This window comes from Amblyomma americanum, chromosome 1 (assembly GCF_052857255.1).
Source record: "Amblyomma americanum isolate KBUSLIRL-KWMA chromosome 1, ASM5285725v1, whole genome shotgun sequence".
NCBI classification, from domain to species: Eukaryota; Metazoa; Arthropoda; class Arachnida; order Ixodida; family Ixodidae; genus Amblyomma; species Amblyomma americanum.
The window spans coordinates 515,025,941-515,051,018 of record NC_135497.1 but is presented as its reverse complement, the minus strand read 5'-3'; the positions used below and the strand labels follow the sequence as shown (position 1 = coordinate 515,051,018).

At 46.1% G+C, this 25,078-nt stretch overlaps 1 protein-coding gene across 1 annotated transcript in view; it reads left to right on the top strand.

The window, feature by feature from the left end:
* Nucleotides 1–25,078, top strand: part of LOC144116204 (frequenin-1-like) — a 485,524-nt gene that overhangs the window by 426,053 nt on the left and 34,393 nt on the right. The window contains exon 4 of the mRNA XM_077650930.1: nucleotides 9,468–9,557. Coding sequence (XP_077507056.1) covers nucleotides 9,468–9,557 — 90 coding nt within the window. The remainder of the gene's footprint in view (nucleotides 1–9,467; nucleotides 9,558–25,078) is intronic.

Below are 25,078 nucleotides of genomic sequence, written 5' to 3'. Positions count from 1 at the left end.
CTCATACTTAAAAGGCGCTTTACTTTCCCTGTCTGCACTATCAGACCACTCTGAGCGCTAATGCTCCGAGTGCCCCGTCGAATTCCTACATTGATTTTCTCCGGAAATGGCCAGCGGCCTTGGCGTGTATCTAAACTTAGTTCTTCGAAATGAGCGCTGCAAAGATCACTTGGGCAGCTCCGGACAGTTAATCTGTTCGATCTCTGTGCAAATCGTTCCCTCCGTGTGGCGCATCATACAAAACACGAATGTTACCTTCATGGATGGAGCTTCAACGACTCGTTGACCGAATAGCTAAAACCAAGAAAACATGTTAAAGGATCTCTCTATTTATTATTCACGAACCAAAAAAAAAGAAGCATAAAGGCGAGGTTGCGAGGGCGTTTGCAGCGGTGTTCGCTTTGGGCGGGGCTGTACGGTGCATCGAAGGGAGTAAGTAAACAGGCTGGAGGCGAGATTAGCTGGGCGGGGCGAATCAACCTAAACAGTCGTGAAGCCGAGGGCCGAGTGCGGTGAAGATCTATTTACAAGCGGTGTTTGTGCGGTGTAGGTGCGATTGAAACGCGACTGTAAACTGTGCGGACAAGCACTGATGAAAAAATTATTTAAGTGCATGTTTTCTGTTCACGGCCAGTTGAGGCTATTTGGATGCGTTTTAGTTTCGCGCATTTGCTTCGAAAATACCACTCCTTTTGTTATTATAAATAATTTGGCCCTTCATTGGCGCCACCTTATAGCAATGGCGCTTCTTCCGCTAGCCTCTGACCAAGGTGAGCTGCTGTAGATCCCGTGACTTCGTTGCGTGCGGCTGCCCACCTTGTATCAGCATTACTTTCAAGCTTTCGGTGACTTTTTTTCCTCGTACTGAGTTCTTATCGGTAAAATATTTGCGCTTGATTTTCGCGTACCACCCACAGCTGCAGTCGTGGGTTTTGGCGCTGCTGCCGGCTCGGCGGGGTTCGGGTCGAAGGCGCTCGCGTAGCGTGCGAAGGAGTGCTGCTCCGTACCAAAGTGTCGATGTGAGAACTAAGAACGAAAACCACGCAGAGGACGATACACAGGGAAGAAGTAGACAGGACGAGTGCGGACTTGCAACTGTTTATTGAAACGCATCTCCCTTCCATCACCAACCCTACGCATGCGCAACAAGCAAACTCTATCTTATCGAGTTCAAGAACTTCAGCTCCTTCTTGTACAGATAGACCGAAGCCTCACTTACACACTTCTCGGGCCCATATCTATCAATCTGCCAGGCTTCGATGACCTCACGTGTTTTCTGGTCTTTGGCCCTTCCGATTATCTTTGTACGCTCAAAGAGTGGCGTGCATTTATTGTCACAAGAAAGACAGTGTTTGGGCAAATGCATGCCGCTGTGAGAGCCCAACGAATTTTTGTGTTCTTGTAGGCGCTTGTTAATGCAGCGTTCTTAGCCATTCTTTTCCAGTGGCCTTCGGAGCAGCCCAGGAAGCCAAACAGTCCCACAACGCTGGGCGGACAGACGTGTTTCCTTAGGCAAAAGCCCAACAGCGTTGTGGGACTGTTTGGCTTCCTGGGCTGCTCCGAAGGCCACTGGAAAAGAATGGCTAAGATTTTAAGGAGCGAATGTTGGAGAAACGTTCGACTACTACGGGACTGGCTGCGGTTGGTGTGCTTCACTTGGAAGGGGACAGGCTCTGCCGGCATGAGGACATTCAAGGACTACCAGAACCTGGCTGAGACTACCACTGAGTTCCTTTGGAACAAGCGACGACAAAGCCTACCTAAGGCGCCAATGAAGCAGACAGGTGAGGTGCCTGTTATCTACCTTGGAGGGGCGACTGTTTCATCTGACACTGAAAGGGTCCTCAGGAAGGGACCTAAGTTCAGCCTGGAAGTACCGCTCAGCAAGCCTGAGCTTTTGGCTTCGGTTCACAGGGTCGCTGACAAGGTCGATGGGGAAGAGAAAGGGTGCTGCCTTTCGGAAGGAGTTGATTCAGTGAGCAACACCTATCAGAAAAAGGACTGCACTTCCCTGCTGAGAAGAGTGGCTGGCTCAATTTGTGATTCTGGGCTACGGGTTCTTTTGTCCGACAAAGAATGCGGCTTCGTGGTCCTACCGCGGAAACTATTCGGGGAGAAGGCACTAACAGCGATCAACAAGAACTTCCGAGTTGCGGATGTGAAGCCGACGAAGGCGAAGGCCAAAGCGGTTGCGCTTTTAGATGATTTGAAGCTTGAGCGGATGAAGAATGAAGTGATGAGTAACAAGGCACATGTGCTCACTGTGTTTTTTAGTGCAAAGAGTCATAAGTTGGAATGCCCCTTTAGAGCAATCGTAACGGAGAGAGGAACCTGGCAGGCAGTTGTTAGCCGATACCTTCAAAGACACCTGAAGAGTCTGTCGCCTGAAGACCCCTACAAGACCACCAGCTCGGACGGCATTGTGAAAATTTTCAGAGAGCATGCCAGGTGTTAATTATGGCTTCTCGGTTGACATTGAGGAGCTGTTTTATTCGGTTCCTCACAACGAACTGCTCATGGCGGTCAGCAACTGTATAGAGCGTTTGGGGGTTGTGGGGTTCCAAAATGCCTGCGGCATTTCGATAGAAGGTTTCATGGAACTGTTGAATGTGTACCTCTCCTCAACGCTAGTGAGTTTTCAGGATAAATTCTATGTGCAAAAACGAGGCATTTGTATAGGGTCGAGTGTTGCACCTGTTCTCACTGAAATATATTTAGCGGAAGTTGACTGTTCACTCTCACGGGCGCCAACTGACGACCGCATCGCGCGAGTTTTCCGATACGTAGACGACTTTTTAATACTCTTAAAAATGAATCCCAATGACAACCCACAAGAGGTCACTAATGAAGTTTTAACGTCTTTTAAATGTAAGGCTCCCAGTTTGAATTTTACCGTAGAATTGCCTGAGAATTCTTGCTTACAGTTCTTGGACATGAGATTGTTTTTCAGTGAACCGGACCACTTGTGTTGGATGTACATGCCTAGAACAAAAAAGGCCCTTTTACCCTATGACTCCTGTCACTCTAAGCTTATTAAGAGAGGAATTGCTTCATCCTGCTTGAGGTCATCATTACTGAAGTCCTGTTTTCACAAGGTTTCATTCAGCTTTTCCGCTCAAGTCGCACGCCTAAGTTGTGCTGGGTTTCCCTCGTCGCTTCTGCAGGCCGCTGCCGGGTCTCTGTTGAAAACCGTCATCCCAACTTCTAGTGCTCGAGAATCTGGCATTCGTGAGAGGCGGAAATTTGAAGTACTGCCCTATTTACATAAGACCTCGCATGGCCTGAAGAGGGTGGCAAGAAAATTCGGTGTGGAAATCTTCTTTTCGGCGCCTTGTAAGCTGTCCCGTTTGTGCGCGCTAACAATGAAACGAGAACAAAAGCAGGCTGTGGTGTAAACCACAAAATCAAGTTTGTGTCCTGTCGAATGGGAGTAGTGTATGAAATCCCGCTCAGTTGCGGCTCAGTTTACGTGGGACAAACGGGACGCTGCATTAATAAGCGCCTACAAGAACACAAAAATTCGTTGGGCTCTCACAGCGGCATGCATTTGCCCAAACACTGTCTTTCTTGTGACAATAAATGCACGCCACTCTTTGAGCGTACAAAGATAATCGGAAGGGCCAAAGACCAGAAAACACGTGAGGTCATCGAAGCCTGGCAGATTGATAGATATGGGCCCGAGAAGTGTGTAAGCGAGGCTTCGGTCTATCTGTACAAGAAGGAGCTGAAGTTCTTGAACTCGATAAGATAGAGTTTGCTTGTTGCGCATGCGTAGGGTTGGTGATGGAAGGAAGATGTGTTTCAATAAACAGTTGCAAGTCCGCGCTCGTCCTGTCTACTTCTTCCCTGTGTATCGTCCTTTGCGTGGTTTTCGTTCTTAGTTCATGGATTACCAACTAGCCCCCCATCGTACACTCCTTCGATGTGAGAACTGCTTTGCTGGCATCGTACTGCAACAGTACAATATTATAATCACTTCGGTACTGGTCGTAGTATATCGTTGTAAACAAGCACCTATAGCACAGCCAGAAAGATGTCTTACAACGCCTGTTTGGGAGTCGCTGGATCTGAATCAGATGAAAGAGCATGCTGTATGTTGAAATATGTTCATTTTCGGGCACCTGCAATAGAGATTAATGTTTATGCGTTGTATTTATGCTAAGTGAAATGATGCATAACAGTCTTTTGTGTTCAGGGTGGAATTTCAGTGAACAACGCACTCGTGGCAGTACTCTAATGGCAAAGAATTGACACATTGGTCCAGCGTGGTGTGGCATGTAGGAAATGTGAACGTATATTCAATATCCGAAATTGTTTGTGGACTCTTTTATCCTCGCACTCAGACTGGGGGCACACTTATATATAGAGAGATGATAAATAGCATCCCCATTGTATCGGCGTGGTGACAATTGTTAACGAGGTATAAAATCATAGCGTGCTAAATTTCAGCCAATAAAATGCCAATTTCCTTCTTCCCCGATCTAAGCTCGCTTTCCCGTCTCCACAGATCCCCTGAACACCTCTTAGTTGCTTCTACTTTCTGAAATTTGAGCATGCCCTGGCTGTTCCAGTGCACCTCGGATCTCTGCGGTGTCCTCGTCAGCTAGGGGCTCAGACATGGCGTCCTACTCTCGGCGCCATGCGCCAGCTGTCGGCACGGGTGGCGCAGGCTGTTGAGAGCGCGTGATTGTTTGGACGTGTTTTCATTTCAGCCATCCCTGTGCTCTGCCATCTATCTTGCGTGCGTGTGTGCTGGGCACCGCCCCTCACATCCTCCCCGCACCAGAATGGAGCGCAATTATAGATATGGATCGCCGCTCCTTACCGTGATTACGGGTGTAGTTAGGTCGACAAGCTACGAAAGAAGGTTAATCTGCACATTTTTTGCTAATGTGTCATTTCATTTTATCTCTCACGTGAACTATACCGTCTGTTATGAATCGGCGTGTGCTCATGGTCGCCGGTTAGAAGGTGTAATGTTCGCCAAAATGTGCAATATATCTTCGCTTGACTCGCAGTTCCAGTTTTTTTCAAGAGGCAGTCCGGACTTGGCGAACTGTTCGAGAGAAACGCATGTTCTTGATGACTAGCGGCTGCTTTGTGTTACCGATGTGCTCTACGGTATATCGCAACTATGAGCTTGCTGCGGCTGGAATACGACATGTTCCTTATGCAACAAGGTACACACAAGAACTACGGATTAAAATCCCTCTCTCCTCAATGTCCAGGGGCAGTCGTTTGGTAAACGAGTGATCGTATTGTCTTTCTGTGGTCGCTTTTCCCGTGAACGGTAGCGAAATAAGTATCACTTTATTATGACCTGTGACAATCAATCTGCCGGCACCACATAATGATATAAAATCTACAGCCACAAAAATATTTTTAAATATTGCACGCAACAAGCTAACCTTACTCTCCGCGTAAAGATGCTAACAAGGGCCGTCTGAGCCATTTCAACAGCCTGTTTTATAACTTAAGCTTCTGGGGCCGCTTTACAGAACAATCTCAAAAAGGTCTCACACCGGTCACGAAGCCCCGCTCCTATTGGTCGATATTTTCGCCGGTCAGTGCCGACCAGTAGGAGCGGGGCTTTGAGATTGTACTCATTCTGCAATTGAACTCCGTTCTAAGTTTTGTGTTACATGCTTTTCAAGAAACAAGTTAAAAATAAGTTGAACATTTACCGCATTATTAATTGTTTTCGCTAGAGGTAACTGTCAAGAAGCATCCGAAGAAACTAGTAAAGCCCCACGGCGTGCCATTCAAGGCAATGAGGACGAACTTAATTAATCGATGCAGGCCATTCACGTATGATGAGGCGAATGTAATAAGGACGATCAGTTGGAACTGAGAAATTTTACATACCTGTGTCATGGCTCGACATGCCAAAATCAATGAGTTGATTCATGTTTCGTAAAAGCAAATGATGCATAAAGACACATACACGATGCATTTGTCGCACTCAGCGATATCGATTTCGAATGCGTATGGGCCGAAGGTACCAAAGACAATTTGAAGCTTACGAGCAACTTGTCCCTTTTGTCTTTGTTCATAGATGTTTGATCAGTGATTCGCGTTTTTTCTTCTTTGTTCCGTAGTTTTGTTTGCCTTCATTTTGAAAAACGCATTAAAATGGCGCGTCTTGGAATAAAAAGGTAGTTCCGAGTGAGAGCATATCCTGCCTGCAACGTGTTCATCTTTGTATACTTTATTTAATTTACTGATACTGTCGCACTCATAAAATGGTCATTGCAGGGAAGGAAAATATGTTAAAAACTCATTGTGCACGATTATCACTGTGGAACTCGAGATTCCGCGGCAGCTGTTGAGGTATTTGCATTTCAAGATTTATTGAGGCAAATAATTTGAAAGCTACAAGCATAAATATATATAGAGAGAGCACTCTTTGCTACCCCGTCACACTTACACGGTATTCGACTAGCGCTCCTCTCAAGTCCATCGTTTCGGGCTCGTGGAACCACCGCCGCTGACCTGCAGGTGAACCATGCTACTTTCCTCCTTTCCCGTGGCAATCACCCTCCGTATGCAGATTCCTCCGCTCTCGTCATACCCTTCCCGTTCCACGGTAGCCACCCTCAGAGTGGTTCCCGTGGAAATCACCCTCCACTTGCGCACTACTACTATACTGCTACAACGATGCAAAACCCAGGGAACCGGCCTTTAACAGCTGCCGCTGTGAAACCGTGCACAAGAATAAAGACAGCCAAGGGCACAGAAATATATACAAACATTTCAATATTTATTACAGGGCAGCAGATAGAATGCAAGACAATGTAGATAAATGTGAAGCTACCTGCAATCAAAAATGGTCTGTAGATTATGATACAAAACACATGCTCGAATATTGTTTTAGTTTCAGAAATAGTCAGTAATTGCATTTTAAATATTTATTTATTTCAATACCATCAGGATCCTAAGGAAATTAGAAAGAATGTGGGTACAAAACAATAGAAAAACACGTAGAAAACTGCAACCAAATAATAATTGCGCTATTGCGAAAGGTACTCCGTAAAAGTTGCCTTAAAATATGGTGCATCCACAGTTGAGGCAATGGAGGGGTGAAGGCAGTTCCATTCTGTGCAGGTTTTTGGCTACAATGAGCTGAGAAGATTGTCACGGCAACAGGGAACGGCAACCTTAATCCGGTGGTCAATGAGTGATGATATATATGAAGGCTGGACATGATGGGCAAAAAAAAAATACTTTATGAAACAGGGGCAGGGGAGAAAATTTTCTAGGGAGAAGTTAATCTGGCAGTCTAAGATTTTATTCTGTTAAGGAAACGCTAGCTGTACGATGATAGTTGGAGGTAATGAAACGAACGGGTAGGTTTGGTACAGATTCGACGTAGTGAATTAAGGTATGTTGAGCTGTATCGCAAATCGTGCTCTCGGCTATCTGCGAAGTTACGACGCAGATAGCCGAGAGCATGATTTGCGTTTCCAGTGATAAAGGCAATTCGCATGTTCCACGAGAAGTTATTGGTTATATTAACACCGATATATGTGTACGAAAGCGCTTGCTCTAGTTTACCATTGTTAATAGTGCAGCAAGAACAATCAGGGGGATTAAAAAGGCGCGATATTCTCATGCTCTTATATGTGCTAGTATTTAAAGTTATTAACCACTTAACGCAACAATTGGAGATACTGTTAAGGCCAGGTTGAAGGGGACAGCAATCATTTGGGGTTGTTATTTCCCGACACAGGACACAATCGCCAGCAAATAAATTTTAAAATGTTAAAACACTAGAATTGCATAATATTAGCCGGGCGTTCGTTCCGCAGTCTCCAGGAAGAGTAAACAACGTAGACATGTCGAAAAAGGCGTCTAGGGTTCGGCAAACGTGAACGTGGGGACTAATCGCTTCACGATGATTCAAACGAGAGCTCACACTGCAGGAATGTTGTAAATACATATCCTGATAAAATTAAGCTTTCCGTGAATTATTCAAAATAATCTGTTTAATTGGTGCTTCTTACGCCACATCTCTAATAACTCGAGACGGAATCAGTTTAACATCTCCTCTTGCTTGTCTCTGCGTGGTTGTAAGTTAAGAATCCTCGAGGACTTGCCGAAATCTGAGCCGTAATTGTCCTCCTCCTTTTTCGTGCAAGGAAATCCTGCTTATGTAGCCTACACGTATTGTTTCGAGGAATGCGCGAATGTACTTGAGAGTGGGGAGTTTACTGCGGTGTGTACCAAGAAAAAAATTATTGTGGGACTCAAAAAAGAATGAAGAATAAAGTGTCCCTGCCCGTGCGTGCACTAATACGAAAATTATAGTGGCCAATAAAAAAGAACGAAAAATAGAGTGGCCCTTCCCGTGCCACTAAGTGTAACGGGCTTCGTGTACCAAGACAAAAAGTATGGTGGGGCCGCCAAAAAAGAATGTAAACCAATAGGCCCCTGCCTGTGCCACTAAGTATAACAGGCTCGTGTACCAAGACAAAAAGTATGCTGGGGCAGCCAAAAAAGAATGTAAACCAATAGGCCCCTGCCTGTGCCACGTGTACCAAGACAGGCAGATATGACGCGTTTAAGCCAGTATTCATGTGATACTTATGAATTACCCCCCGAATAAGCGAGCTTTGTGAAACCAGGGCTGGCCGACATTTCGATAAAGGCTCTACTCAGCGACTGAAAAGCTCAAAAGTGACGATCTCAGGGGTGTGAAGAGCTTTGATGGCCATGACGCCATTCTTATTTTAGGATACCCACCACTGTCTCTTTTTGGCCCCCTATCATTAATCTTCCGAAAAATGCATCCGAGCTTTTCATAAAATGCGTCACTGCAAACTACGTGTCTTCATTATTAGAGGGACGCTTAAAACAAATCCGGTCAACTTCCGTAGATCGCAAGCATTTATTCTACGGCTCTTTTCTGGCTCTGTTAATGTTAGCCCGGCTTAACTGCTGGGAAATTTGGATTTCAAAATTTTCCCGCCGCACGATTAACTCTTGTCATCAAAACTAAAAAAAAACACTCCTTGATCACAATTCGGAAGTGAACGGCAGTTCAACCACCTCGAGGAACCGCGCCCAAAACAATAAAAAGTAGTTCTGACGCACCCCAGTTTGAATGCGAAACCTGCCGGTGGTGGCGGCACCTGTATCTCATTTGTTAACTTTTCCTATAGCTTGTAAAAGCTTCGTTTTCAGTGAAAGTAACGTCACTGTCATAAAGGCCAATTTCAAAATTTCCCCTGTGCCCTTTTAATGACAACAGAATTCGAGTGTTTTTCTGGGTGAAAGCCATAACGAGCGCACGCACTGCAGTGATATAAAATGCGAAGCGTGCTCTGATAGGTAAGCTGGGCTGAGCAAACTGAGCTTCCCAGGGGCGCCGCGCTGTAGAAGAAGAAATGAAATACAGATGAGAACAGGCATTTTTCAGACATGGGCACTAATCTCTGGTCGCTTCGCGTTTCCTTTTTTTTCTGCAGGAGTTCCGAAAAATATATGGCCAATTCTTTCCGTGCGGAGACCCCACCAAGTTCGTGGATTATATCTTCAACGTGTTCGACGAAGACAAGGTATGTTCCTTACTCCAGTAGAGCGTTTTTTTTTTATTTCACACACTTTCCATAAAGGCAGAGTTTGTTTAGTTTGTGGTATGTGGTTAGAGAAGTTTAAATGAAATGAGTGGACTCATACTGAAATGACTGGAGCAACGACTGACAAAGCTAGCACTCTCGCCGAGATATTTTGCTGTTACTTTCGCTCTTTTTGACTCATTTGCATTAGAACCCTCATACCTGAAAAATGTGTCACTCCGTCCGTCTCAAGCCTCGCTTGGTAGGTGGCAAAGTTGAGAGAGAAAATCCTCCTCTCTACTTTGAGAGGCGAAAAGGGGAGAGGAAGTAGCGGAGGGAAGATGAGGTAAGGACGGGAGGTGACGACTGACAGAGAGGGGGCACGGGGTGTCATAATGTGACTGCAGAATCGGATCAGCAGAGTGGCGCGGGTTTACGACCTGCCACACGGTGAATGACAGCCTGGATCACGTCACCAGCTCGCACGTTCTGCGCCCGCCAGCGGCAGCGACTGCTCTGTCTGGGGGAACAATAATGCTAACCCAAAGTCTGCCGCATCAATTGCATTGATCGTCGATACTTTTTACACGATCAACTAAAGTTTCCGATACCGAATTTATCATGGATCCTGGCTTACTTCTGTTTCATGAATAACTCATTGAGAGACAATCAACTTATTGCAACATAATACAAGAAGCCTGTTGGTGTGGACAATGCTGCAAATGTTTTTCTCCGGTATTATCCAGAACAAATAACTCATTTTCTGCATAGAGATTTTGCGTTTTGCTGCACCACTTAGAACACTAGCCCTGTGTCCTAGATCAATGCCGAAGTAAATGCATTCATGAAGATGGCAAGAAGTAATGAGTAAATAAACACCAATTCCGCTAACTGCTGTACATTGTCAAATAACAAAACGTGGTCTCAGAGGAATAAGCCTGCTTTTATTTGAACAGAATTATTTGAACAGAATTCAGCCGCATAAATATAGAATACATTTCCGCGTCAGCTCGTGACTTCTCTGTGTGAGGAGATATTTGCTGGAGAAGCAGTTCCCTTTGGCCAAAAAGAAGCACATTCGTGAAGAAATCACGCTTACAGATGATGGCGGAAAGAATGCGAATTACCAGAATGATTGACGTGATATCTCTCGCCGATGCTGCCGCCAACTCTTCTCTTGATGAGCCAGTTGTGCCTCATTTTATTTCTCCTTTTTGGTAGTCTGTCCTTTTCTTTTACTTTGGTCACATATTTTGTGAGCAAGTTGTGTATTTGTGCTAACGTTCGCTAGTAACCCAAATTATAAGCCCTTGCGGAAATGCAAGGGCGTAATAAGGCTGACAGTATTATAACTAAATTGAATAAAACCAAACAAGGCCATTATATTCCAAGCAACAGATGACGCACAAAGGCGTCACCTAATTACCAGACACTCTGGCACCAAAAGAACTGAAGCAGACAACAAAGGAAAAGTTTTCAACGCGTACTTTTATTGTATATTTTTTCATTTATTACAGTACCTTCAAGGGGGGTGCGGGTGGGGCGGTGTTAAAAAAGGGAGTGACAAAAATGTGTAGTCATAATGCAGCAAAAAAAAAATAATAAAACACAATACAGCATCTAAACACGTTAAGTTGGTACAAAATTGAACATCAGTGAGGTAACAAGTCACAATAGTCACATACATAGTTTTCAGTGACAGTTTAAATAAAGACATGTCAGCGATATCGACGACCGAGGTGGGAAGGTAATTTCAATCGCTGGCCATCTTCGGAACAAATGAGTCAAAATACGCATTCGTCCGGCAATATGCATTGTGTACCTTATGGTAATGATCTGTTTGAGGTGGCGGGAATGAGAGCTCCTAAAGAAGATCCCGTTTTAGCTGCTTATTGCGGTAATAAATCCTGTGAAAAGTTAGCATTCGCGAGAGTTTTCTACGTAAGGAATAAGTGCTGCAATTTATATACAAGACTTATCAGCGCAAACTTGAAAAAGGTGACAAAGTTGAGCCGAGGTTATCAGATAAAATCATTATCACATCACTGCGGCCGTGATGTCTCACGAATAGCCGTGTCATGGCACAGATTAGCCCCCACATCTTCAACGCATAGAAAAGCAAGCACATCTAGTACAACTGGTCAGTTTTATAGCAATGTTTGGCGAGCGTCGTCCGGCCGTCTTGTCGACGCGTTATCAAAGCTCAAAGAAGCAAGCTTGCGAGGCTAGGGGCACGAGTAAAGAGCCAATTTCATCTAGTGTTTAATGCCGTACCCGTAAAGTGTGAGCGTAGCGAGAAGGCGTTGACCAACCGGACCATCGGCACTTACGCGATGCTGCTGAATGTTAGCCGGCTGGCCATGCCCTTATTCTGAGCGCTCCACGGAAACACACAAAGCTTAGTACCGGCTCAAAACAATTATTTTCAGAGAGTGCCCAAGTTAACTGACACTAATCACGCTCCCGAAACCATAAAGCGTAGAATAATGTAATACCCTTAAAAACTGAGGGAGCAATTACTCACGGTCATCCGCCCGAGCGCAGCCATACGGCTACAAAGGAAAGCTATACAGCTTCTACAGAAACTCCGTACTTAAAGAAAAAGTCGTCGTGATCCGGTTTACGAACCCGGGACCACAACTTCACCGGAGCAGTCACTCTACCAACTGAGCTAACCGGGACGGCAAGCATATGCTAGGGCGAGAGCGAAATGATCCATAACTAGAAGAGGGAACAGTGTCGGCCAAATGTTTAGGGGAATCCCCCAAGGTGGAGTATATTTGTAATAAGGCAGTAATTACTTATTGGCTTTTACCGAAACGCAACCATACGGCTGCGCTTGCGTAGATGCCTGTGAGTAATTACTCCCTTATTGAAAATCTACTCCACCTTGGCGTAGTAATTAATTAATCATTAGCATCCACACGTGCGCAGCCGTACGGCTACGCTTTGTTAAATGCGAATGAGTAATTACTGCCCCCCCCCCCCCCCCCTTAACCATTTGACGTGCACTGAAATGTCGCAAGTGTAAAGAAACAGCTACCACTGTGACCGTAATGCCTGACAAAATTCAAACACCAGTTCTCGCTATTCTCACGGCTTAAAACATCGCCTGATATAGAATGCAGACATGTATTCTTGAAGAGCTCTGCGATCACGACCTTCCGTAAATTTATACCAGACCTCTGTATCGGCAGCGCACAGATGACCGAATTCGGGCTCACATATGGTGTGTCGGTGACGAACACGGGGAAGCAGACTTCGACCAGTGAGGGGTGTACGCCACTAGTGACTGAATAAGCAGGCGATTGTGGCCAGTAGTTAACGTAGACGTAGCACTTTGTGACTAGGCGTTATCTTCACCGTCAACCAACCAGAGTCCACAAATGCAATGGTGGTACAAGAGAAAGGAGTTTAAAATTAAAGTTCCCGCGGAAGACAAATGGCCTCCAATCGTACTCGCTCTGTGAAACGTGGCCCTGCTAGGAGGACAGAGCATGCTGAGAGCAGCAGTGTGAAGATAAAAAGTATAGGTGCAACGGCAAAGAGAGCCACGCGGATTAGAGAACTAACTTCAGTGAATGGCAATCTTACAGCGAAAATTGCAAAAAATGCGTACTTTGGCGGTACGTGTAATGCCGTGCGCAAATAAGCGATGGTCGGTAACATTCGTTAGGCTGTGCAATAAAAAGTAAATAAAGAAAAGCAATGCCCCTTCCCGCATATGGCACAACGGGATGCTCGGGTAACCGAATATTTCGTGGGAAGTAAAGCATAGCTGAGGGAGGCCGAAAATCAGATCGATAGACGAGTTCGCAGGGGCACAGGGCTAGCGCTGAACAGGAAGGCATAAAGCCTCGTTAATTCGGCCCCCGGCATTTCGAAAATCCGGACGAGCTGGACTGCCGGACTGGGCGAACGCCAATGTAAGCCTATGGCGCCAGAAACTCGAAATTAGGGCGTACCTGCGTTCCCACCGGTTGATTCGGGCGGGCTCTCGACAGGGGGTCGAGAGTGCCGAGGTATGACTGGCTCAGCAAGAGATTTTCCACATATCCCCGCTCTAAGCTGTTTTGCGTGCTGTATCTCTGACGCGCGAATAACGGCAGGCGTCACGATCTTCCGAAGGAACCCGTCGCCGAGCTGTAGTGCGGCCACATAGTTGCTCATTTTTGAGCTTCGTTGAGGCTCGCGGTGGCCGGATGCTCATCTGCCCACCAGCTAAGTGCAACTTTGCGCAGCTTCGAGCGCTGACTGGCGCGTCGCTGGTCTTTTTATCGCCGTTTCAGAAGGCTTCTCGCATTACCGGCGCTGAAGTTTTTCTCTTGCTTTTGTCTGCGCGGTTCTTCCCTTCATCCTGGGTGCCGAACCTGCACGGTTGTCAACCGCTATTCGCAGTTGTGCGGTGGAGTGGCGAAGTGCAGACGAGAAGTTTCCTCACACGCGACTACACCGCTTGCGAGGAGACTACACTGCTACCGGCTCTCACCGTGGAAGGTGCTGCGGATGCCTTGCATTATGTGAAATTTCGGCTTGGTTCTTTCCGACTGTGTGAACGGAATAAATTATTTGATGGAACTGCGAGAAGTCATCGTTGCTGTGGCGTTTAAATCTCCAAATTAGACGCCACCGCAGTCTTCAGCAAATAAATTTGCCCTGACATGACCTGGTTTCCGGCAGTTCTTCAGCGCACATTCGTTAATTCGACCCTTCCGAGGATTTAGTGCAAACGAAAGGTAGGACTGCGCGTATAAGACAAGACAGGAGATCAAAAAATGAAAATGACACCGCGGACGCAGACTTCCAAATCTTTATTTCATATTCATGAGTGAAAGCACAAGGGATATAAGCGGGGAACCGAAGTTCGCAACCACTTTCGTCGTTAACACAGGTAGTGATATAAGATGGCACACAGTAATCATATTTGTCGGTCCTTGGGTAAAGAGAAACACAAAAAACAAGATCTCATCATTGCGGGAGGCGAGATTAAAAAAAACGCCTATCAGACGTCATGTTGCTAGGCGATCCATGCAAAAGAAAATTAAAAAAAGAACAAGAATCGAAACTGACGATCAACCCGGTTAAAGGTGAAGAGAAAATAAAACGCGGGTCGCATTGTAGATTGCAGAATAGGAAACAGCAGTAAACAAAAATAAAAGCCATTGTGATAGGATAAAATCATGGCGTGACATAAAAACAAAAATGACCTGATGGTAACAACAAGGAACAAGTGTATGGAAGAACATCAAAACCAGATAAAAGAATAGATTTTCGGCACTGAAAAGCAATTTAAAGTTAAGCATAAGACATGAACGGCATCAGAAAGCTAAAAGTGGCCTACTAGAAAAAAAAATTCATTCTCAGAAAGCGAAATAGATGGAGTGCTGGCACATTTTTTACCACTTTTTTAATGTCTAAAGCCTCGACAACCTCCCTTTCGGTCTTATCTTTTGAAGTGAACAAAACCTTTGTGTTACAAAAGACCGATCTACAGGGCACTTTTTTCGTACTCTCACCCTTGTCTTCACAACTCTTGCATTCTTTAATGCGAGACTGTGTTCACGTGCGCGTTCATTAAACCGTCCACCAGTCGGACTAATGTAGCACTTGTCACGTGTGAGAGGAATGTTGTACTCAAGACATAAGTCGCACTTCGTGACCCTTTCATCGTGATTCCAAGTACACTGAGGCCTGTTTTTTTTTTTTATGCCAAAGGGCACACGCTACTCAGTTTGAACGGTGCCGAGAAAAGCCATCCTGACAATGTATCGGTTCGCCACTTTTGTGATGTTGTGTGACACGCGGTGTATGTTCGGCATCAGCAGCCGCGGATTTTCTTGGCACTTCGTTGCCCTTTTTCTACTCGTCAATTTCTGTAGTAAACTTGCACACACTGCTGTGATCATATGGGGAGTGCAAACAACAAATAGAGAAGGCTGGACATGTTGACTAAAGCTGGCCTCTATTTTATGGTTGCATCATTTTTCTAGAGCAGACTGACAAGCCAAATATACGCTAGTGAGTTTTACGAGCTTGGAACGTGCGCTTGCAAACGTCAGTTGGTTCTTTTTTGTTCTTGGGTTGTACGATCAGCAAATTATTTCAGTCTCAAATTCAAGGTTTAGGTCGAGGTATTGCAGCGTGTTGTCAGTGGCCAACTGGTTAGTGAAAGTCAATACCCCGGAGAAGGAAATAAATGGTCCTAGAACATTACTGATGACCTGGCAAAGGTTATCATCTGAGGACAGGTTAAATACAGGGACAGAATCATCCACATATCGGAAAACAGGCAAACCCTGTTGGCGGGACAATGTTTGTTCTTACGCACTGATCAAACGCTGATAAGTAAAAATCACGGAGGGCAGGCACTACATATAATCCCGCACAAATTACCGCTTTTTTAACAAAATGCTTTCCTTTGAATTCAATAGCAGTAGAGCTGAGATAAAATCCTGACAACTCTAGAAGATGCTTTGTGATCACATCTGCCCTATTGGAAAACCTGCATCACCATTTGCTTTTATTTTTTGGGGCATCTGATCGAACGGTGGTGCTCAATAGAAAAAATCTTGCATATTGATAGAAAATGCTGTTGTGGCTGTCGGGAGGCATTCATCCAAGCACTTCACTACTTTACTAGAGCTCCGAACCAAAAAATGGTCCTTTCCAACAATCTTTCCCAGGTTGCAGTGTGGGTAGTCCCCCAACTGTCCTTTGCTATTTTCGTTTTTAGAAACAGTAGCTCGTAGAGGGTACTGTGATTTATGGGTTGTTCTAGTAACGAACACATCAAGATTAGCAGTTCCATTTTTCTCAACTTATTTGCCCAATGCTTCCAGGTTGAATTTCTTCAGCACTTTGAGTGCATTTCCTTGTTGTTGTTTTTTTTGCTTTTCTGGGAAGAATTATGTTGGCTTGAAGGTCTTTCACATAACTTATGTGGCCTTTTTGTCGAATGGACTCACAAACAAAACGACGAAGCTGCCTTATTCGTAGTTTTTTCTTGTTTTTTTAACTTGCTCTTGCATCAAGCTCCTAGTAACATGATGTCTGATTGCCAGCTTGTTTAATCTGACGTCCCGCAATGATGCGATTTTTTGTTTTGTGTGTTTTTGTTAATTAAGGAAAGAAAAAATATGATTACTGGTGCTATCTTGTATCAGTACCTGTGCGAACAACAAAGGTGGATGTGCGCTTCGGTTCCGCGCTTGTACAGTTTGTGCTTACAGTCATGAATAAAGAGTTGGGTGTCTGCGCCCGTGGTGTCGTTTTACCTTCTATGTCCTGTCTTATTCGTGCAGTCGTACCTTTTATTGAGATAAACCAACTGGAAACTTCCCGGCCCTTGACGTCAAAATTAACCAAACTTTACGGTACCTGGGGAGCCTCTGGACAGGCCTATTTGGCTGATCGTGATAAACAGAGGGAGGAACACTCCTCGCTGCCACTGTAGCAAAGCTCGCCCGCGATACGAGAAGTGCAGCTTCAGAATCCCTAGGAATGGAGTCACGAGCTGTTCAAAAGCTGGGTTATTTCTGCAGCTGGCTTCCAGCTCAGTGGAGTAGGCCGTGGGTGAACCGCGTTGCAGGCAAGATTTCTCAACCTACATCTGTCGTCGTTAAAGCGCACTCGCACCGACCATATCCATTGCAATATTCACCCTTTATGGTGATTTTAGAGGGCTTCTTCAGCTTGTATTGTAAAATTTCGCGCATTTTTTGCGTTGATTGTTAGGCCTTAGGCATTTGCATCCCGTTTAGCTTGGGCATTCACGTCGGGGGTAATCCCCGAAGCATTGGACCAACACCAACCTTCACTCACCCCTGCGGCTTAGAAGGACGGCCCTGGAGCAGACATTTGCACAGAGACAGAGTTGCCGCATGCATAACGCGTCCCCCATTCAGTGCATCAGGCGCCGCTTTATTGCTAGCGCTACAATGCTGCAAGATTTCATAGTCTGACGTGCTGAGAATGAAGACGGAGTCTGGGTGGCTGTCGCGACAAAAAATGCTGGTGCGCAGAATGGGAGCACTGGGCCGACGGTCGTCGGAGCACGTCTAGGCGTCAGTGGCTTATGCGGGACGCTCGTAGATCACCGCTTCAATCGGTATGCCAGCGAGGACGCAGGGAGACCTTTGTCATTATAATGCACGTTGAGAGCTTGTTCAGTTCAAGTGAAACCTTGGAGCATTTGTTTATCTTGGGGGCAGATGGGGAAAAGAAACATGGAAACTGACGGACAAGAATAAGGATGGCGAAAAGCATTCAATCCTTTTCTGCGACCTCACTGACACCGGCTGTCCACAATGAGTGATACAGAAGTGCCTAAAGATTTCACACCTGCGTAAGTCTCAGCTAGCCGCTATACCGGAGTTCATTAGGAGAAAGGGACGCCCACCGGTGGCGTGGTTGTCTCATCTGCTTTCATTGAAGTTCTCTTCTACCAGATTCAGCGCTCAACTAATTTCCCACCCTAATCAGCACCAGCCTTAAGAAGAGTTACGTTCCCCTATATTTTCCTTGGTGTCAGTGACAGTTGGCTTCTTTAGTATGTATAACGTGACGAGCTCCTCATTACCCTACCCTAGCATAAGAGGGTCTCGGTTCTGGTAGTTTGGATGCATAAGAGTGTTCTCGAACAGCTCTCATCCTCCCGGTTCGATTATGTTTTACGTGGCGCCTGCAGTTCAACAGGACGTTTTACGCCTGCCGCTAGGGTTAGGGGGCGCTGGAGAGCAAATTCAAGGTCAGGTTACACATAACGCGAGCAGTCTTCAAAGTGGTGTGGGAGACAGCCGTCGCCGCAAGACCATTTGTAGAGTAGTGTACGTGACATTCGGAGGCCGTTACTTCCGATTCCACCAGCAGCGTGATTCTCGTTTTTTCTTTTTGCTTTGCATGCGATTATCTTCTATAAAAACGATGACGCCACCAATTACCATCCTAAAAAACGTTGCATATCCCTACACTTTCCTTGGTTTCAATGGCTTTTAGCGCCTATTGCTGGTAAACTGTTCTAATTCGAAAAATAAGCTGGAAACAAGCCCGCATAACTTTAAGCCAATTGAGCACTAGCGGAGAGCAAGGTCGCCTGCTCACAGAACCACATGCACGCTCCTGCAGTCTATGTTAATCTTTACGTGGTGCGTTTCTGACACAGTAAACGATTTAATTTTATCGAGAACGTAATTATCGAGGTTCTGTGAGTTATTTCTGCAGACAACCGACTTGTGATTCTGCAAAAAACGTTGTACAGACGAGCACATTATTCTTATCTGCAACCAGATTGGAAACCACGGAGAGAAGCCTATTACCATGCTGAAAAATAAATGTTTAAAGATAAATTTTACTAGCTTCACGCCGGTGTTTGTGTTCGTTTTCTCTTTCTTTCCTTATTAATGTCGACCTTCTTTTCTGGGCGTGAATATCCATGCAAATTGGCGAGCACGAAATCTTCATTGCTTTTTGGCCGGTTTAGCGAGTAGGATTCTGCAATAACTGCTTTCACGACATGACTTTGCAAATAAAAGGGCTGTTCATGTCCTGGCTGAGGCTGTGGAATTCGGCAGGCGTTCGAATTACTCCCACAAATTTCCTCCTCAAGCAAAAGGAGCCATCAGTGCGCCTTCTTTTAGTCAGCGGCCGAGTTCCTGCTATGGTGGGTTGAGCGAGAGGGCACCGTGTAGTATGGGCTGCATAGTTTTGCAGCGTCTCAAAACCTACGGCCCTCAGGGAAGCCGGCGAATTGAGGGTGCTGCCACATCTCCACGAGATTCAGTGCTCGCGAAACATTCCCAACTGCGGCTTAAGTCGTTCTAGCGAAATATTAGCCGCGCGAAAGCTAAGTCACCTACAGTATCCACCAACTAACGCGAAATGAGATGCCCATTCTCGGTTGTGGCCTACAAAGTGACAAGCGAGGTGGACCACACCTTTAATGTCCGACATTCTTGGACAAAAATCTTGAATATTTGAAAACTGCAAGACACTTATCTATAAATATTGAGAATAATCATCCATTCTCCCGGTAAGTAGCAAAACGTTTCTTTTTAACTGTTTCCCTCGCTCGCATCGAGCAGTTAAGACTGCATACAAATTCAATGGGAAACGCTTTTGAGGATGACAAGAACTTTAATAACAAGAAAAATGCAAGCTTGCCGACTAGAGATCTGCGGCAGTATTGATCTTTATAGTGAGGTCTTACAATGTAAGCAGAAATTGCGTTTATAAAGTCTTTGCCGATCAAAAATGCTTTTGTCCAGAATTGTTGGGTTTGTTTTTGTAGGCCTGGAGAGGGGATTGCGATAAGTCATATAACAGTGTGCGCCTGATAAGCCCATTTCTTCACTAAGACGACCTGGGTGAATTTCAAGTTGTGGGCTGATGGTGAGGCGCAAAATGTCAGTCCCGTCAAGATCAAGGGGGTCTTTGTGGAGCACAACGGCTAAATCCGCTTCACCGGTCCATCGTGCGCCCTCGCTAGGGCGGAAGTTGACGATAATTACGTCATGGGACGACGCTGTGTTCTGGGGCGGGAGCACAGTCCCGGCGGCCAGAGTGTACGTGTTGAGGAGGAAGTGGCGGCTTGAATGTCGGGCAATTTTTGATCCCGCAGGCAAAAGGTCAGCTCGGAAAGCGCTGTTTCTAACAGCCACCTCGAGTGCGTAAATCATCAAAGCGAACCCCTCAGAAGTCGTTTCATCGCTTTTTAGAAGGCGGCGAACTCTGAGCGCTCAGAACGCAAAACGGCTTCCGACTAATTGCGCGCGCGAAAGAGCGCGGGGAGCGGAACAAGCAGCTGAAAGCCACCCTAAGGGTACGACGGATAAGCGGACATAATCAGAGGCGCTGATGGCGTCGACCGAAAGAAGATTGTAAGCAGCGTCGGTGAAACTGCATTAGCGGCTTTCCTCTCGACGAAGTTCCCCTACCACACTAGCACAGCCAGACAACAGCAAATGCGAGGGAGTATTTGAAGATTAGTGTTCGAGACAATATAAACAAGTGGTTTCTGCAATGTGCGCAAGAACCATTAGACGCACCATTCGCGAAATAGAGACACAGTGATAACATGGCATCGAAATGCAGTACGATATCTGTTAAGTAATACTTTCTGCTGGGCGAGTTGCTTTATTTTGCTATTGGGAATGCATATAGCGCGACAGAAAAGACGACGGACAGTCGGGACAAGCGCTACTCTAAACTTATTTTATTAACCGATGAAGTGCGTGCTGTGTTTGGGCACGGAAGAAAGCTGTAAATGTGTGTGTTTCATTCATCAGTAAAATCAGTTAAGAGTGGCAGTACTTCATGAGTCCCTATCGAAACCTCTTAGCCTTATCGCTTCTCAGAGACTATTAATGCATCTTGACCGCTTAGGAGAGACGGCAGCTGGGCGATCCCTTCTCCAGCGGCTCTGCAAGAGATATGAGTGGAAGGCTTACTTGGCACTCAATACTCTTAGTTCTTTAGGCATTAATGTCCGAAGGCAAAGGAAATGGTTGAAACCCCCCTGGTCTTTTCCGACCCTCGACTGTAAGGTCTCAATTCCCCATGTGAGCGCAAAGCGCAGCTCTCCTTTGGCAGCAACGCGTTCGCTTGTACTCGAATACTTGGAAACAGAGTATTCCTGCCATCTTCAAATTTTCACGGATGGTTCTGTGGACAAGGTCAACCAAGCTAGCGCAGCGGCTTTTTACATTCCTTCTTTGGACTGTAAGTGGTCCGTACGCTGTACTGCTGTCGTATCCTCCACAACGGCTGAAAGTGTTGCTATTGAGGCTGCTTTACGGAAGTTAGGGTCTTGTCCGGCTCAACTGTTGTCATCCTAACTGATTCAAAATCTGCCCTTCAGAGGTTAGAGCGCGGATTCCCTACTGACGCCTTGTCTCTAAGCTCTCTGCGCTTGGTGCAGAATCTGCACAGCAGAGGCTTTACTCTACATTTCCAGTGGGTGCCCTCTCACATAGGAGTCAACGGTAATGAGGTGGCAGACAGTCTCGCCCATAAAGCTCTCTCAAGGATTCCATCAAAAAAGTACCTCAAGATGGGAAAAGTCTCTGCAGGAGAACGGTGTTCGATCACTTCAGTACCCTGTGGAGTGCGTCCCACAAGTCATGTGTGACCAAGGGACTGAGAAGATCTCAGGCGACCCTTCTACATCGAATTCGCACGGCCTCTGCTCGCACTCCTGCATGGATGCATAAGACCGGCATAGCATCGTCTCCGCTCTGCTCTTTATGTGGTGTGTGCGGGGATATCGAACATTATATTATGTACTGCCCAGAGTACAATGCGGAAAGGCATGTGATGTTCGCTTCCTTCAAGAAGACAGGGACCTGTCACAGCACAGTGCAGGACATTGTCTACCCGAGTGGAAACCAGACATGCAGAAGGGAGGCTGCACGCCTTCTTTTAACATTTGTGTAGAACACGGATCTTGTTTTTAAACGGTGACAGCAGGAACGGACTATGGCCTACTGTGATTGAATGTGTGCATAGATGGTGTCTTCCGGAGTGGACTACTTTATACTGTGAGTGAATGTGTGTATGGAGTGTGGCACTACAATGGCCTATGTTCTACTGTGACTGAATATGTGCATAGATGGTGACTTCTGGAGTGGACTGTGATGTGAACTGTGTGGAATGATTGTGTGCATAGATGGTGACTGCGGGAGAGAATGTGTACTATTATAAGAGACTGCGCTTAGCGGGGTAGATGCGGCATTGTTAATATCGAAGGGACGCTGCGGTGGAGCAATTGCCGGCAGATAAAGCAAGGCTAACCCCACCTGTAGCATTCAACACATCAACTCAATTCAACTCAACTAGCGTTCACCCTGTTGATCTGGTGTCAGTCGTCTTTTCTGCTGCGCTACATGCATTCCCAATAAGGATATCTGATGGTGTGCTCTAGGAGGGGTTGCTGTGTCGAGATTTGTCGCGTACTTCCGCCAGTCCCTTTTGTGTGAGTTAATGTGTTTTGTATGCGTGTGCTCACAAAAAAAGAAAGACATCAAAGCAACGAAGTTGCAGCTTTGCATCTTATATACTCTTACTCTCATACTCACCGCAACTAAAAGTCAGGTTCTCAAGAGCATGCAGAATTCTTAACAAATTTAGGCACATCTTGAATCAGAAGATAAAACTACTAGTATATAACTGAAGTTTTACTAGTCATGTAGCCTACGCCCATTTAGCATGGGGAACCACAACAGATGCAAATATAAATAAGATAAAAATGTTGTTAAAGAAAGCCCTTCGAATAGTAACTATCCTTCTATATGACTCGCATGCTACACGTTTATTTACTGAACTCAAAATTGTGCCAGAAAAACGATTGTATGAATATATGTTCGTGCTTCAGTATATAAAATAAAGACGTACAGCAGAATATTACAAGACATTGTAAACCTATGACTTAATGCAAAAGCAAGACTACTTCGCCACATCCTGCCCTGGTACATTTCGGCAAGCCTTACGAATTATGGACAGCAAAATATTGAACATCGCTACCATGCATTCTGAACAAATCGCATTCGTCAACATTCAACCCCTTTCATCTACTGCCTAAAAATTCAAACTTCGTTGCCTGGCATTATTGTGTGATCATTTTGCTTTTAATGGCCAATATCTTCCTTGAATTCCTTATGTGTTTCCTTATCTTTTCTGTTTTATTTTGGGATCGCAGTTTTGCTTGCTTCTCCTGCTTCTAAAAGTCACCTCATATCAAAAAAGTGTGTTAGAAAACGAGTGTTTCAAACTTGGATGTCAATATAGTCGGTAAAGCTACGTTGTCAGATTCCTTGTTCATTTTGCATGTCTTGAATTTATTTATTTATTTATTTTTCATTTTTCTGAATTGTTGAGCTTCTGTTCGTTGTCGCAAACTGCGACTTTGCTGCCGCCCTACTGATGTTTGTAACGGGGGCGTGGTTACTGTCAAGCCGGCGATTTCGTTAGCTTTTTTGACGCCTTTCCTGCACCAGACGTGGTGCTGAATAAAGATATTGGAAGCGATTTGCAGCTGCTCACGTCACCAGGGACGCCATGCGTCACGAAGACCTAATACAAGCAAACTTCATTCAGAACACCATCGCGTACTGCACCCCAGTCGTAGAAAGAGCTGGACGGGTCGTACGACTCAAGAGATCGCCGTCAGCAACAAGACGTATGAGATCCCTGTCTACTGCTCTCCAGAATATATCTCGGGCTGCGGTGTGATTCGCGGCGTCGCTGGATCGAGGTACAACTCAAGCTGAGTTACAAGACAACCGTAACCCACCCATCATGGTTGTTCGGCGGCTCGGGAACACCAACGGTACTGAAAACGTTCGCTCAGCCCCAAGTGCCGATCCATGGGTCTACTTCTACAACAGTCGATACAGATGCAACTTAATAGAGAAGTACACAGCGTGCTACCGCTGTGGCGAGCTCGGTTATCGCCAATCCTAGCTACCAAATGCAGCGGCTGCGGGCTATCAAATCCGCCAAACGACCACACGTGCAGACCAATCTGCCGCCTGTGTGGCAGGGAACGTCTCACGGGAGATCGTCGCTGCAAGGTCAAGAGCAGGCAGTAGGAGAAACTCCAAAAAACTGAGGCAGACAGACTCACCCAAGATCCGGCTTGCTTTAGCACGCCAGCCGATGGGTCCGGCAACACTCCGATAGCCATAAGCAGCAGCCCTGAGACCGCTAGAGCTCTTTTCCGCCACTTAAGTCTTCCACTTCACGGAGGCGATCTCAGAATACCTCCCGGACCAGACCCGAGCCAACTGCAGTTGTCCAGCAGAACTAAGCCTCTCCTCCTCCTCTGCAGCAGCCACCTGGGCCACTACCACCTCCACCCGTCCGACGAGAACATCAACAACCGGTGAGTACGCAGGAAGGGACTCCCAGTAATTCAGACACGCACAAAGCGATTATGGAACCGACAGCAGTCATACTGACACCAACAACTCATACACCGAGTAGAGGCTCTCCAAAAGCCAACCGCCACACTAACTCCGTCTCCCTCCGCTCCGCAGGACACACCTCAGACGGTATCCGTGGGGATCACGCATTCCAACCGACTCACATACGTACGCAATGCCACGGCCAACAAAGACACCCCGGCGGAGGGTTGGCAGGCACGTTTCGAATCACACTCGAATCAAGGCTTTAGAAGCACACTTCAATCGCTCACTCCACACAATTGGCTCACGAGTCACTCAACAGTTCGAGATCCTGAGCAAAGTTATAGAAGCGCAGGGAAAACTCCTCGCTGTCGCTGTACCCAAGGCCTCTGCGCCGGCACTGGCTGCAACCCCAGAACTTTCCCAGCTCAATCATGGCGGTGAACTCGGGTACCAGCATTTGGCAGTTGAACTGTCGCGGGTTTGAGCGCAAATGTTTGGCCCTCCTGCAGTTCCTGACCGCGAGTGATCGCCCCGAGCTGGTAGACCTGCAGGAAGGTGACGAGAACACGCAACTTGCCGGTTTAAGTACGTAACTATAAGAACGAGAAATGCCGCAAGTAG